The sequence below is a fragment of the Meriones unguiculatus genome, chromosome 1, assembly GCF_030254825.1.
Source record: "Meriones unguiculatus strain TT.TT164.6M chromosome 1, Bangor_MerUng_6.1, whole genome shotgun sequence".
Taxonomy (NCBI): Eukaryota; Metazoa; Chordata; class Mammalia; order Rodentia; family Muridae; genus Meriones; species Meriones unguiculatus.
The window spans coordinates 28,650,714-28,665,708 of record NC_083349.1 but is presented as its reverse complement, the minus strand read 5'-3'; the positions used below and the strand labels follow the sequence as shown (position 1 = coordinate 28,665,708).

Sequence of the window (14,995 nt, the reverse complement as noted above, 5' to 3'; positions counted from 1 at the left end):
GGTCCCACATGTGGGGGGACAGAGGGTATGTGACCCTCTTCAGTCCAGAGTGGGGCAGGTCCCCTGGAGATATGGGGTTCTCTTAGTGCTTATCTGAAGCAGATATAGTTTGCCTTCTGCAGTACCCTGAGAACTGGCAGGCCAGCTGCCCTGGACCTAGCAGGGAGTGGCTGGGAAATTATTGCTTCTTTGTGAATAGACACTGAGAGCATAGCAAAGGACATGGCTTGCCAGGACCATAGACAGGAGGGCACTAGAGTTCAATTTCTCAGGCTCTCAGGTTGGAACTTGCCAACAGGGATTTTTAGATCGGAGATTTTTTTTTTTCCCAACCGTAGAGAATCAGCCTAGACAACAGGTTGGAGAAAGGCCACAGGTCCAGCATGCTGACCTAGAGCTCAGCCTATCCTTTCTTTTCCCTGCCAGGACCTGGAAAGAGATATTAGCCCCAAGTCATAGCAGCTGAGCAGGTGATGATGAGATGGTGGTTGGAGGTGGGGGGGGGAGGTCCCACCTTTGCTTTTTCTACCTACCTGGTAGAGTGATAAGGGGGTTCCCTGGTGAGAGAGGGAGTATATTCCCAGCTACATGGGCTCCAGGGGAGACCCCGGGGAGTTCCCACTACTTCTAAGCATTAGGCCTGGGACATGCAATGCTCCCTGCTTTGGGGATGCCGGTGAGTGTGGGGATTCTAGACTAGATCTGAGAGTGAGCCGCAAGCTTAGGCAGGCGGAAGCACTAATGCAGAGTCGAGTCCCACAGGTGACATGCTCAGTAGAGATACCCACAAGGCTTCCCAGTGTCCCCAATCCCAGCTGCTGCTCCCCTTGGGGGAAGGGAGAGAGGGCTGGGACCCACAGAGGAAACAGCCAAGGCCCTACTTTTTCACGATCCTTTATTAATCAGAACAGGCCTTGCCGCAAAAAGCAGGGCCCATTCCCACAAAAATATGGTTTTGCAAAGAGGAAAATTTTGCTGGCTTAGAGGGTGCATATGGTGGAAATTTTTGTATGGTTCTTTTTTCCTTTTTTTCTTCATTTCTCTTTGCTGTATTTTTTTTTCTTTTTTTGTGATAGTCGATTTTTGTTTTATTTTTTATAAAACACTTGCGCTCAAGGACTCAAACACAATACAAACAGCGCCACCAATTCCCACCCCTGGGGCCCCCAGCTGAGCTGGGAATCCCTTGGCTATTATTATTATTATTATTTTTTCTTTTGTGGCTGTTTTCCTTTGTCCCTTCCCTGGCCTCTGGTGCCGGAGGGCAGGTGGAGGGGTATGCTCGGGCAGGTGGAATTTGTATAGCAGTTACATGGGTGATGGTCACAAGGATACCTAAACAACACAACAGCTAAGTCTAGGGTGCCCACAAGATGTCAGATGATGCCCATTAAGGGGCTCGGGACACAGTGAAGAGACAGATCGGCTCTGGTGGTCCCTAGAGGCTCTGTGGGGCAGGGTGGATGGGCAGGTGGGCTTTGCTTTCAGGCATCAGTGACAACTTTGCTCTGGGTGGCACCTTCAGAGCCCTCCTGCCTTGATCCCCTAGGTCAGGTGATGGTGGCCTCACAACCTCCCCCATGAGGTAGGTGAAGTATTATTACCATCATTTTACAGATGGAGAAACTGAGGCCCAGGGAGTGTGGGTGACTTGCCCAAGATCCTAGGATGGTGGTGGCAGAGCTCTGGTGTCCTCCCCACCCTCAAGTTCCTCCGTTTCTCTGTTCCCTCCCACCCCCCCACCCCCGCCATTACCCTAACTTTCTTATGCTCAGATTCCTATCAGCCAGCTGCTTCTTGTGCAAATCCACTCTGCTCTTTGCTCAGCATTTGGAGCCTCTTGCTGGTATCCCTCACTCCAGCTACATGTAGGGGAATTCCAGGTTGGGTCAGACCTAGGTAGGGTCTGAGGGGGAATAGCTGTGTGTGTGGGATGCTCTCTGAGCTGACTGGCTAAGAGGTGCGAGCCTCGCATAAATCTGCTGCCATTCTTACTGGTGCAAGTTGCTTGGGTCCCTCAGATGGTTCTGTGGGAGTGCTCAGGAGACCGAGGCAGATGGAGGGAAGGATGGGAGCAATTGCTCTCAAATTTCTAGACTCTTGATAGTACCCTCTTCTATTTCCACACAGCCTCTGGGGTCCCTTTCTGGGGGCTACACCCAGCTGGGCAAGGCAGTTGGAGCAGATCCCACTTAAAGCAAAAGCTGCAGTAGGGAAACATTTAGCTTTACAAGTAACATGGGTAACTTTTTTTTTTTTTTTACAATGGAATTTTTCACTCTACAAATGATTCGCCTACTACATAAGAGGTCCCAGGGAACCGGGTGTGAAATTCAATTTAAGAACATTTTGATATGGGCAAAAGGAGATCTCGCTGCCTAGAGCAGAAAGCTGAGCTTCAGGGGAAGCCCACTGGGGGGAAATGTGCTCAAATATCTATGCTTCCACTGGGCTCTGGATATGCAGATCCAGTCCAGAGCCCCTTCCTTCCCCGGGGTGTCAGGCTTACTACCAGCCAGGGGTAGAACTGTGGTCCCAACTGCTACCACAGATGTGGTGCTCTGGTGCCACCTCGTGGTAGGTTCTGGGAATGTTGGGCTCAAGTCTGAACTGGTTTTAAAGCTCTGTCACTGGCTGGCTCTTTTCTCAGTACAGCATAGAGGGATGACAGGACTTCAGAGGGATCACTGTGGAGTCTGTTTCCAAGGGGAGGCCATCTCCAGTCTCAGCAGAGGCTCGGAGGAGAAACGGCAGCTTCTTTGGGTATGGCAACTTCAGACTCCTGGAATGTTCCCTGTTTCCTCTGCTTGCATGGTGGGTGGGAGGGGCAGAAAGAGCTACTACTTTGGAGGGGGGATCAGGAAGGGTAGGGGGTTGTACCAAGACAGCCTGGGAAAGATCAGATTATGCAAATAAAGGGATGGAGGTGTTGGGGTGAGGAGTGGGGACAAGGGGCTGTATCCAAGCCAGAGAGCGTGGAGCAGATGCCAACTTGGCTGGAATATGAGATCTGGGAAGGTGAGAGTCCCTGGGTAAGGGGTTAGGGATGCCTGAGAAGGATGGGAGTGGAAGGCCATGCACACGGTGAGTGAATAGGTACCTACAGAGTGTAAGCCCAGGCCCAAGAAATAACATTGTAACGGGAAATTGCTACTGGGGAATTAGGAGGGTGGGGGCTACAGAGACAGGCAAAGTGGGTGCCAGGAGGCAGCTGAAGCATCTGCCTTGGCCCCCACTCCTTCTAGTCAGCTATCCATACCTTTCCTCTCCTACCTTCCCTGTGACCTTGACCTCTACCTGACCCAGTCCCACTTCATCCTCATGAAACTCTGCTACTCTCCACAGCCAGTCAGCGCTGCCAGCCCCAGGGGAGAGGGAGTGAGCACCCCCTTACACACATGTGCACATGAGCTTACACATGCACGTGTGCACACGCATGGGTACACGTACACACACACACACACACACACACACACACACACACACACACGCACGCACACAGTAGACACAACACAAATACACAGGGCCACGTCTCCAGGACCCTGGAGCACAGGCTATATACTATCCTTGGCGTCCAGGGCCCAGCCGGCACCTGAAGCTGGGGGTGGGCCTGATGACCAGGCTGAGGCCAAACGCCTCAGCCTTCCTCTCCTGGGCCCCAAAAAGGAGGGCTAGAAAGGGGTGGCTTCTCTCCACTCCAGGCACTGCCTTAAAGAAAACGGAGGGCTATGCCCACCTGGCGGGCCTCTGGAGGGATCTGCCCATCTGCCCATCTGGCTCTTGAGCTTCCCCCACTTCTTTAGTATCAGCAAATCAAGAAAGAAAGAGGCAAAGCAGGGAAATGTCTCCCAGAGCCCTCACTCCCAAGTTGGACTCATGGGGGTGGGGCTGGTACTTCCTAGAAATGGGGCCCAGTAGAGTTCTGGTACCCCTTCCTGGCTGAGCCCTCAGGGTTCTCCCCTCACCCATGGCAGGGGGGCCGGGCTGTGCATTGTGCATAAAGTGGTAGGGACATGATGGGGACCCAGGCCTTGGCCCTTAAGGCCTCCCTTGGCCCCACTCAGGCTTTCAGCTGGTGCCACTGGGCCACAGGCTGCCGGGGACGAGCGATCATGTCCTTCCAGTGTTTTACTTCACCTGGTCCGCTCTTCCAGGACAGGTAGATCTGGGGAGGAAGAGAAGATGCGTTATGGCAGGCTCCGAGGCTTGGGCCCCGTCCCACAGTAACAGCCTGGCCTACGGAAGCTGCCCCTTTCCTTCCCTGCCAGCCTGACCTAGTTTTTTGCCTGTGTTATCCCCTCAAGGGCCTGGGCATGCCTGGCCCTTTGACATCAGACTGTAACCTATTTTGCAGTGAAGGTCAGGACACAGGCAGTCGTCTGGGGCAACCTTCTCTGCCCTTGCCCTACGAAGGGGCTACCCTTGTTGCTGTCTCTCCTATCTCCTGTCATTCCCTGTTCTCACCCCATCAGGCTCTGCTCCAGGGGCTTTACATCTAGAGGTCAATGTACCCTTGCAAACCTGGCAGGTGAGCGGACTACATGATTAGCCATAGTTTTCAGATGGGGAAACTAAGGCACACAGAGATAAGAGTCTTACCTTCAGCCAGAGTTTAAAAGTTCAAAACGGTGTAAGGCAAGGCTTGGGGGTTCTAGACTACCAAGCCATCCCAGGCTTGTGTAAGGGCTGCCCTAGAACCCCCACCTCCAAAGTGGTCTCAGCTGAACCTGGTCTGGATACTGACAGATGCTTAAGACCAGATGCATTGGAAGAAAAGCAGGAAGTGTTGCAGGACTCTGATCAGGGTCCCGTAAGGCCATCAAGATGATAATTTAGAGGGCAAGAAACAGTCCCAGGCCGAAGAGCCTGGGGACTGGACAACTGAGTACAATGTGCTAGCTGGTACTGGATCCTGGAGCAGAGATGAGGTGGCAGCGGAAGAACTGGCCAAATGCAAGTGAAGTCTGGTGGGTTCACATCAAGATCCCACGTCAGCTCCTTAAGCTGTGGCAGTTGCAATGTGAGGGGAACAGCAGTTGACGACATGGGGCAAGACGGATATGGACACTCCATTTTATCATTGCTATTTTTCTGTAAACCTAGAAGTATTTAGCAAGGTATAGCATCTCATACCTAAAACCTTCACACTAAGGCAGAAGGATTGCTATGAGTATGAGGCCAGCCTGGAGGTACATAGTGAGTTTGAGGGCCAGCCTGGGCTTCAAAGTGAGATCCTGTCAAAACAATAAAATACCAAAATAAAATGAACAAATACTGTTCAGGGGAGGAGTATGTCTTTCAGGCTCATGCCCCTCTGTGCAATGGACTGATAATAGAGCCTGACTTACAGACAACCGGAGGGGGCGCACATTTGCTGCCCTCATGTGACTGAGTTCTCAGTTCTCTCTCTTTCTGAGGCTCACTGGCTACTCCTGCCCACTATCCCATGACTATCACCATAGGGTCATGGCCAAGTGCTCCTGTGTGTCTGCTTGCATTTGCAACATTACCCAGCGTGATGCCACAGCCTGGAGCAAGGCCAGATTCACAGCCTCCAGGAGCTGAGCTGGTCCTGTGACTCAGAAAGGTTCCGATGTCTTTGGGCTTTCTAAACTACCCCAGGCTAAAGCAAGACCAAAACCACTTTTGGTTTGGTTCTGCCCACCAAAGGCTGGTCTGTTAAAGTTGCCAAACATAATCTCCAAAGAACACCTAATTCTAGAAGGCAGAACTGTGGGAGGGGCTAGAAGGGACTTTGGGGCTCAGTGGGCCCTGCCCTGACCATACACTCTAGCTGCTGTACCTGTGCCTATAGGTTGGCTGAGTGATTCTCCCAGAACCAGCCTTCTTCCACAAGGCTAGCTGCTTTCCTCTTCCCAACAATTGGGCCCTCCTTTTCATTTGTCTGAGGAATGCCTCCAGACTGGCCCCTTCCCTGCAGGTGCCAGCCCATCCTTCTCCAAACACAGGTTGTTTGTGATTTGAATGAGAATGGCCCCTGTAGGCTCATTGTATTGAAATGTTTGGTCCCCAGCTGGTGGAACTGTTTGGGAAGGTTTAGGAGGTGTGGCTTTGTTGGAAGAAGTATGTCATGGAGGAGGGGGGGTGACTTTGAGGTTTCAAAAGTCCACACTACTCCCACTTAACCCTCTCTGCCTTGAGCCCATGGATCAAGATGTGAGCTCTCAGCTGCTGCATTAGCACTCTGCCTGTCTACCTGCTGCCATGTTGCCCACCATGATGGTCATGGACTCACCCTCTGAAATTGTAAGCAAGTCCCTGATTACATTATAAGCTGCCTTGGTCACGATCTTTTTCAAGGCAGTGGGAAAGTAACTAAGACAGTCATATACTCAGGGCCCTGTGTTTCCCACTCCGTCATTCCCTCTGCCCTGGTCAGTTGTTCTGCACTGCTCCTGGTTGAACTTCTAAGATGTGGCCAGGGCTTAGGAGAGTGCTGGCCCAGCACACACGAGGTCCCCAGATTCAATCCCCTGCACCTAAAGCAGGTACGTGCCTATCAACAGTGTTTGGGAGGCAGAGGCAGCAGGATCCGAAATCCAAGGCTATCCTCAGCTACATAATGGATTTGAGGCCAGCCTAAACATGACAGCTCACACCTCGGCACTAGGGAGGCAGCGGTGGGTGGATCTCTAGAGTTCAAGACCAGCCTGAACTACGGAGAGAGTCCCAGGACAGCCAGGGATACACAGGGACGGTCTGTCTCAAAACTTAGCAAAACTCTGGAAAGCAAACTTCCATCATTGAATGAATGACCCCGTGTGCCATGGGGAGAAACATCCCAAAGCTAACATCTATCACAGTAGACACCACCTGTGGACCCTAAGCACCAGGCTAAGCATCCGTGTCTTTATTGAACGCTCCCACAACCCTGCACAGCTAGGACTTCCTTACTCTCATTTTGAGCAGAGAAAATGAGGCTCAGAGAGGTGACAGCTCTTATGGGTGGAGTTCCAGGGGCAGAAGCATACCTCAGTAGCAGCATACGCCTGGGTTCCGTTCTAAATATGCCAAACAAACAACAAAACCCGAACCCAGGGCGCTGGACATTACTCCCAACACTGAGTCAGAAGCCCAGGAACATGCTTTTCAAAGTAGAGAAGTGGAGGTTTATGTCACAGTACTGTGTTGTAGGAAAACTCAAGTCAGGCCTGGCTTCTTGACTAACATGGAAGAAGCGGTCACCTTCCTCCAGAGCCTCCATCTATCTCAGGCGGTTCTGACCTTTCTGTGGGACGCTCTGCGGGACTGGCATTAGCTTCATTTACAGATAAGAACACAGAAGCTCAGAGAGGCTAAGTGACTTACTCCAGCCATCCTGCCAGCTTTGTGCAGATCATCCGAAGTCAGGTCTTTGGTTTCTGGAAGGGTCTCTGCCACAGCCCCACCCAGCTCGTTCCACATACTGGGCTGAACCAGTCTGAGAACTCAGAGCCTTTGGGGGAACTCAAAGCACTTCTCTCTGTCCCTTCTTTCCCTGTCTGGCTGGGTCTTTCCTGGTGTCCAGGGCTGTGCTCATCCTTGGTCCCTGCTGCCTCTTAAGGACAAACCCTGTGGCCCTGGCTGTGTGCCCCAGCCTAGCCCTACCTTGCCAATGACATCATTGCGGCTGAGCTTGTCTTTGTCCATGACAGTGATGATGATGGTGGTCTCCCTCAGCTTCTCCGTGGGGATGTCAAAGGCAAAAGACTCGTTGAAGATGGGGTTCAGGTTCCTCTTCTTCGTCACTGTCTTCTTTTTCTCTACCCGCTTGTCTTTATACATCAGCCACACCTTCACATAGGGGTCTGGAGTGTGGTGGTAGAGGAAGGGTTAGAGAGGAAGGGTTGGAGAATGTGTGTGTGTGTGTGCGTGTGTGTGTGTGTGTGTTGGGAGCACTCAAGGATCTTCATTCCTTTCCAGGTACAAAAACTTAAGTGGGAACTGGCTGCATGCTTTCTAAGTGGGTGGTGAGGCCAGGCCAGGGCACGAACAAGAGGGATTAGGGATAATCAGTAGATAGTAGAACCAAAAAAGACCCTGGACATTGCCTCAATGTTTTTATGCTAGCACTCAGAGAGGATGGGTCTTCCCAAGGCCACATACAAGCAGCACTGGAACTAGGACTAGGGTCTCTCCACCATAGTGTTGCCTGTCTTCCTGATTCAGGGAGGTCCCTGCTGCCAGGATGACACTGACTCGAAGTGTGTCTGAAGGGTTCTGGTGTCTCTAGTCAGAGAAGCTGGGGCAGGCAGGGGCCAGGGTTAGGGCCCCAGTACACCCCTTTCCTTCATATCCAAAGTGACCCTCGTGTCACCAGAAGCTTCCCCCACCCACCTGCCCACGATGTAATGACGATTCCGTACCTGATGTGCCCCCAATGTCCATGGCTTTGAGGTTGCGAGCTTTGATGATGTTCACGATGATGGAGTTGGCAGAGGGGTTATAGCAGAGAGACAAGAGCAGCTCCCCTCGGCTCCCCTGCAGGGCAACAGGAAGAGTGAGGCTGGGCCACAGGGAGGGGGTGCTTCCCTGCTCTCCCTACAGGGTGTCAGGGGTGGGGACTAGAGTGTGGTCGGAGAGCCCAGCCGTCCCCAGATCCCTTCTGCCCCGACCTGGGTGACACCAGCCCCTCTGGCGCCACTGTCGTGCCGTCTCCTCTCCTCTGGCTATGTTTACTCAGAGCTCCCAATTCCCCAAGCAGAGCCCTGGGCTCCTCACACAGCTCTGGAGATTCACCCCAAGCTCTAAGGCCCAGAACTCCGGCCACAGGTGAGAGCCAGCTCTCTGAGGACTGCCCTCCCGTGCTCCACTCTGAGCCCTGCCAACATCCTAAGGCCGAGGATGGCCTAGGACCCTCTACCAGCCCTGGCCACAGTGCTCCAGCTAGAGGACTACAGGGAGCCTTACACTCCCATCGCTGCATGGCTTCAGATCCTTCCAGAAGGTCTGCATCTGAGTCAGGTCCACCTTATTGAGAGGGATTGACACTTCCCCAATGGGATCATTGCGGCTGAAACGGTCATAGTCCAGGACCTGGAGGTAGAGGACCCTCTGCACCACTTTCTCGTAGGGAAACCCTGTGTATGGGGGGGGGGCAGATAAACAAGAAGAGGAGTGTTATCAAAGCAACAAGAAAAGCAAGTAAAATGGAGGGAAGAAAGAGATGGAGAGTGGGGGGGAGAGAAGGATGGGGGTAGAGAAAAAGAGCAGGAAGTCCCTGTGAGTGGGACTTGTGTCCTCTGTCACCACCCTAGGCCAGCGGGCCACAACTGACTGCAGTAGCACTTTCTGAAGTGCCAGCAAGAACTCTGTCTCAAGTGTCCCAACAGATGGGGAAACCAAGGCTCAGATGGTTTACGTGACAGTACCAGAACCAACAGTAGGACGAAGACCATTAATGTGTTCACTGCTCGTGTGTCCATTTCGGGTCTGGGCAGCAGCCCCCTTGCTCTCTGGATCAAGTCTAGGCAAGCTGCTCTGCCTGAGGCTGTGTGGCTGTCACGTAGCCAGTCCCAGGAAGACAAGGGGTCAGGGAAACTAGAAAAGTACTCGTGAACCAGGGTTCTGGGATGATGCTTTCCCCCTTACTTCCCCCCAGAACTGATGATCAGCCTGTCTATCTGCTCTTCCTAAACAGATCCCAGGATAGGTACCCAAGCCACCAGCACCTCTTGCCCAAACGGCCATGAATGTCCAAACCGCCCTTCCCACTCCTAAGCTTCCTCCTGTGGCCCATTCGCAATACTGTGGCCAGATTGATTTTTTTAAAAATAGCCAGCATGCCACAGCCAGCTCCTTTTAACATCCCAGGGCACCCAGTCCTTCCAAAGTGTGGCCTCACTGTTCCTCTGCGGGCTGGTACCCACTCTTCCCTCAGTGCCCAGGCTCCATCCCTGTAGACTTTTCCTGATGCCTTGATGTCCTGGCTCTGCCTGCATCAGGACCTAACCTATGAGCCCCGACCATGCCTGCTCCAGCCAGTTCTTAACTTTTACATCTAGGTTCTCTTTTCCAGCAACACAGATGGGTAGGCTGCCCTGTAACACACTCCATCACTTTCCTTTCTTGGCTCTAGGGTGAGCCCAAACAGATTTATCCATCTGTTTCCTCCATTATCTTATGGCCTGCCTGCCAGGCCAGGGTAGTCACTTACATTTTGAAATTACATTTTTGTGGGTGAATGTGTGCGAGCATGAAAGCACGTATGTGTTCACATGCACACATGGGTGTGCCTGTGCCACAGTGTGAATGTGGAAGTCAGAGGACAACTTGGCAGGGATTGGTTCTCTCTCTCCACCACGTGGAGCCTGGGGATCAAACAAAGGTCATTAGGCTGGGCATCAAGCACTTTGCCTGCTGAGCCACTTCACTGGCCCAGATGAACATTTGTTGAGAGAACAGATAACTAGGGGCTGCTGAGATGAGGCAGTAAAGCGCTTGCCACACATGCCTGAGGACCTGAATTCGGATCTCTAGTACCCATCTAAACCCTGAGTGCAGTGGTGGGGACTGTAACCCCAGCACTGGGGAAACTGGGGATTGGATGGAATCAGGTGGATCCCTGGAGCTTGCTGTCCAGCTCCTCCAGGCAACTGCTGAGCTCTAGGTTCAGTGAGAGACCTGTCTCAAAAAAGATAAGGTGGATGTGTATGGAGAGATGGTTCAGTAGCTGTGAGAGCAAGTACTGCCCCTGCAGAGGACCAGGGTTCAGTTCCCAGTGTCCACTTCAGGTAGCTGCTAACTTCTTCCGACCTCCACGGGGCCCTCACACACAAGGCTTTTCCCCACAGAGATACACACAAACACACATAAAATATTTTCTAAATAATGGCATAGAGTGATCAAGAAGGACACCCAGTGTTGACCTCTGTCTTCACACGCATGCATGTATGCACATGCGCACTTATACCTGACCACACGCACGCGCATGCACGCACGCGCACACACACACACACACACACACACACACACACACACTGAATAGATAATTGAATGCATGAAGAAACATCATTGATTGAGCCAGCCCTATGGAGTGGCCAGAATGAAAAGGAAAAGGAAAAGGGAAAAGGGCAGGTCTGACCTCTGGGAGGCACAGGTGACCTGGGGTAGGGACAGGCCAGCCTGGAGGTAGTGTAAAATTCTGAGGTGTAATCAGGGAGGAAACATCTAAGGGATCCCGACCGGCCATCTGATGGATATGAAGGATACTAGAAGGTTCTTCATCAAAACACACAAAAAAACCATAAAGGAGCCTCTGACGGCTGTGGATCTGAGAGGATTCCTCTGATTCACTTGGAGTCTCCCTTTCTACCAACTGAGGGGGATTTATTTTACTCATCTTGAAGGCCCCGAGGGACCTTGCCCAGGTCACCCTTGGTATCTGTTCAGGTAATATGCAAGAAGACAAGTGTCCTGGAATATTAGTGGCTCCAAGAAGTCCCTGTGCCTAAATCAGTTTCTCCACATGAAAGTCTCCTATATGCCAAAAACTCATCTATCAGAACCTTTCTTGAATGGCTGATTTTTTGAGGTTTGTTTTTTTGTTTTTGTTTTTGTTTTTTTCTCTACACAAAAAGAGGAGACTATCCAGGGTTCCTACAGCACAGCTTTGTCTTCCACAAGACAGAGTGTTTGAGGGGCTGTATAAATCCCTCATTCTTTTCTGAACTCTGCGGATCCAGCTAAAAGTTGGTGGTGAGTAAACGCTTGTGTGAGAGAGCTGGGGGTTGACGCTCTGCCCCTAAGCCTCACCCATGTGCTGGCAATACATGCTCCCAGATGCCAAGCCTCTGGTTAACCGTGCCATCTCTAACCTGGTGCCCATGCCGACCTGGGGAAGAGGGGCCCAGAAACAGAGGCACTCATCACACTGTCAAGTCACAGGACACACAGGTGCCCATGGGCTTGGATACCAGCTGGGGAAGAGTCCCTGGAATAAGCTTGTTGGGCTCTAAAAGGCCAGGGCACCTCAAAGCAATTGTAATCCCACAGGGTCTGCCCTTTTCAGGCTGAAGCAGGTTATGGAGAAAGAGTAAAGGCTTCCTAAGGTAGCACCTGGCCACCCCTGGCCTGGAATAGAACAGTCCCCTCACTGCGCACCCTGTGTTCTCAGACATGACAGATAAAGAATGGCTTTGGCAGCAGGGCCACATTTGGCTCACTTATGCCTCTTGGAGCCAGAGGGAATGGCTCAGAGATCCTGTTCACCTCCCATGGTGGGAATGGGTCAAAGATCAGCAACAGCAACCATGCCTTCAACAAACTGATACCTGCACCTTCTGGGTGTAGGGCCTGCCTTCTGTGCTTTGAAAAGCTACTAATCTGTTTAATTATCATTATTACCTCATTTTAGAAATGAAGAAACCAAGGACCAGAGAGGTTAGGATCTTGCTTAATGTCACAGAGCTAGTAAGTGAGAAAGTTGATATCCTAGCTCAGAAAGCCTAGACCAGGGGAGGTGGAGGACGAAGATGAGGAAGAAGGGAGGAGCTGCCAAAGGTTCTGGTACTTCTACTAGTTGCATGGGGGCGCTTTAGCTGGTTGCTCCAGAGCAATGCATCTCTGAATGCCTCAAGATGGGACCCTAGCCTGTATAACAGTCTTTCTCCTCAGCATTTGGCTGGTATGTTGATTTCTCTCACCTCCTGGAACAAATCTGAGCTGGAAGCATAACGGATTGGGCTAACCGGGTACGTGTGTGCATGGAATTTTAGCATGTATATCCATCTTACATGCCTGTGTGTGCTTGCATGCCTGCACGCCTGTGGGCGTGGGTTTGTCAGTGCTTCTTGCCCGCAGCCACACGTGTGGGATGGGATTGGTGGGCAGGGAGGTGGCACCAGCCTCACCTTCAAACAGAAAGGTCTCGTTCCAGTGTGGGTTCAGATTCTTCCGCTTCACCTTGGTCTCGAGTTTGTGCTTCTTGTCGGGTAGCAGGTAGATCTTGACGAACGGGTCACTGGTACCACTGAAGTCCTTGGCTGGAAGCTCCTGGGCCTTCATGACCTTCACGGTGAGCGTGGACTCCTGGAAGTTGTAGCCAACGCTGAACTGGATGCGGCCCAGGTTCTCTCGGCTGCAGCCCTCATGGGCCTCGTCCTCCTCGGAGCCTGGGGAGAGCTGTGGTGGAAGAAGAGGGCAGGTTGGTGGGGGGCTCTATCTCCGCCAGGCTCCTGGGCAGCAGGACAGGGTCCAGAAGCCTCTCTGGGCTGGAGGCCTGTAAGCCAAGTCCTCCTCATCCAATCCATGGGTACCGGCCCATCCATGGCCAGCAGAGGATAGTCAGGTTCTGAGAGCCCTGCCTTAACCAGAAAGGAAAGGAAAGGAAACAGGGCCAGGATGATTCTGCCTTCCGGACCCCAGAGCCATGAGCAGGAGACCCCGCTTTCCCACCTCCTCCTTGAAACCGCAAGTCAGCTCAGCTCTAAGAGCCACCCTAAGTTGTCCTGGCCTCCCTCCCCTCCTCTTCCAGCCCTATTGACTCTTGGGAGACAAACCAACTCCTGTAAAGGTGCCCTCTGGGGGCTATGGATGATGCCATTTACAGGATAGGAAAGGAAGTGTTCGAATGGGGGGAGGCTGAGACGCCACCGGCGTGACGAGACAGGCCCTCCAGGCTGACCCCAGGGAGCCTGACTGGAGCAGGCTGGGGTCCATGGGGACTGAGGTTCTACCTCCTGGCATGCCTATTCCCAATCTCCGTTCCTCAGCATAGATGCCTGGACAGGCACGGACAGCAGTGGGTGGTCACAAGGAAGGGTTGGGTGTCACATTTTCATCACAACATGGAAATGGGGGAGAGAGGTTGGGGATCTCCCCGTTGGCTCACTAGGAATAATGGAAGGCCTTGAGGGCCTACCCTGCCCAGGTAGGGGTCCTGTTAGCCTGGATATCTTAGAGTCCACGTCTCCTTTGGTGACAAGATGGTTGTCAGGAGTGGGCCCCCGAGAACTGCAGATGGGACAAAATGGTAGGCATTTGCCTTCAGCCCACAGTCCCTCAGAAAATCTTTGGGCCCCTCCTGGAGAGGCAACCCCATCTTCTCAACACAGACCATTACAGGCAACATAAGGCAGACAGAGGCACCTACCATGGTGAAGAATCCTACGTGACCTTCTTACTGCCGGGCCAGGCGGCTGTCACCCACCTATTGCTGAGGAGACTGGCTCAAAGAGGTTCAGTCACATGCCCAAGCTTTCACAGCAGTAGGGACCCTCTCTGACTTCAAGCTCCGCTCTTTCTACCAAAGCAGGGCCAGGCCCCAAGTCATAGGAAGGCCCTCCCCACAGCCACTCAAAGACCTACCCACACCAGGCAGAAGTGTCCAAATCACACCGATGATGGCAAATACTGCCCATGGGCCCCCCACTGCGAGCCAGCTCTCCCCTGTGCCACGCATTTGGCCTCCTTTGTACCTTCTTATACCCGAGGCAGTCTTGGAGACACAGATTTTAGTCCATTCACCTCAAGCCCCGCGACTGAATGGCCAGTCAGAACTTGAAGCCAGGTTTGTGGTCAGCAACTGTGGGTGCCTGGCCACTTGTCTTGGCTCCTGAACTTAACTCATGTACCCCAGGCTGGCCTCTAATTCTCTGTGTTGGAAAGCTGTCCTTGATCCCCCTGCCTCTATCACCTGACCGCTGGGCCATGTGCCACAACCTAGTTTATTAGGTGCTGCAGTGTTTCACGCATGCCAGGGAAGGGAAGCACTCTTACCAACTAGCCTACATTCCTAGTTCACTGCTGATGCTCCCATTCATGCCACGGCTAATCTCACAGCCCACAGGCTCTATCCCAGGCCCACTCGGGATGTGGCTTTCCCACGCAGAGGCCCCACACCCACTTTTCCCTCAGTCACAAGGCCTCTTCCCCTGAACTTCCTGAACCTGCAGGCTGGGGACCATGGAACTTAAGACTGTAGGTTTTCCAGGAGGGTGAATGCGTTCATGGCACAAGTAGGCAGAGCCAGCCAAGACTACCTGCACCCCCAATT

The 14,995-nt window shown here is 52.6% G+C and overlaps 1 protein-coding gene across 12 annotated transcripts in view; it reads right to left on the bottom strand.

The window, feature by feature from the left end:
* Positions 1 to 878: 878 nt before the first annotated feature.
* Syt7 (synaptotagmin 7) overlaps positions 879 to 14,995 on the bottom strand; it is a 61,214-nt gene continuing 47,097 nt past the window's right edge. For all 12 annotated transcript variants that reach the window (XM_021636045.2, XM_060386416.1, XM_021636046.2 and 9 more), the window contains 5 exons: positions 12,852 to 13,122; positions 8,911 to 9,080; positions 8,367 to 8,481; positions 7,609 to 7,808; positions 879 to 4,165 (listed from right to left, as the gene is read on the bottom strand). In XM_021636045.2, the coding sequence (XP_021491720.1) occupies positions 4,061 to 4,165; positions 7,609 to 7,808; positions 8,367 to 8,481; positions 8,911 to 9,080; positions 12,852 to 13,122 (861 nt within the window). In that variant the 3' untranslated portion in view covers positions 879 to 4,060. The remainder of the gene's footprint in view (positions 4,166 to 7,608; positions 7,809 to 8,366; positions 8,482 to 8,910; positions 9,081 to 12,851; positions 13,123 to 14,995) is intronic.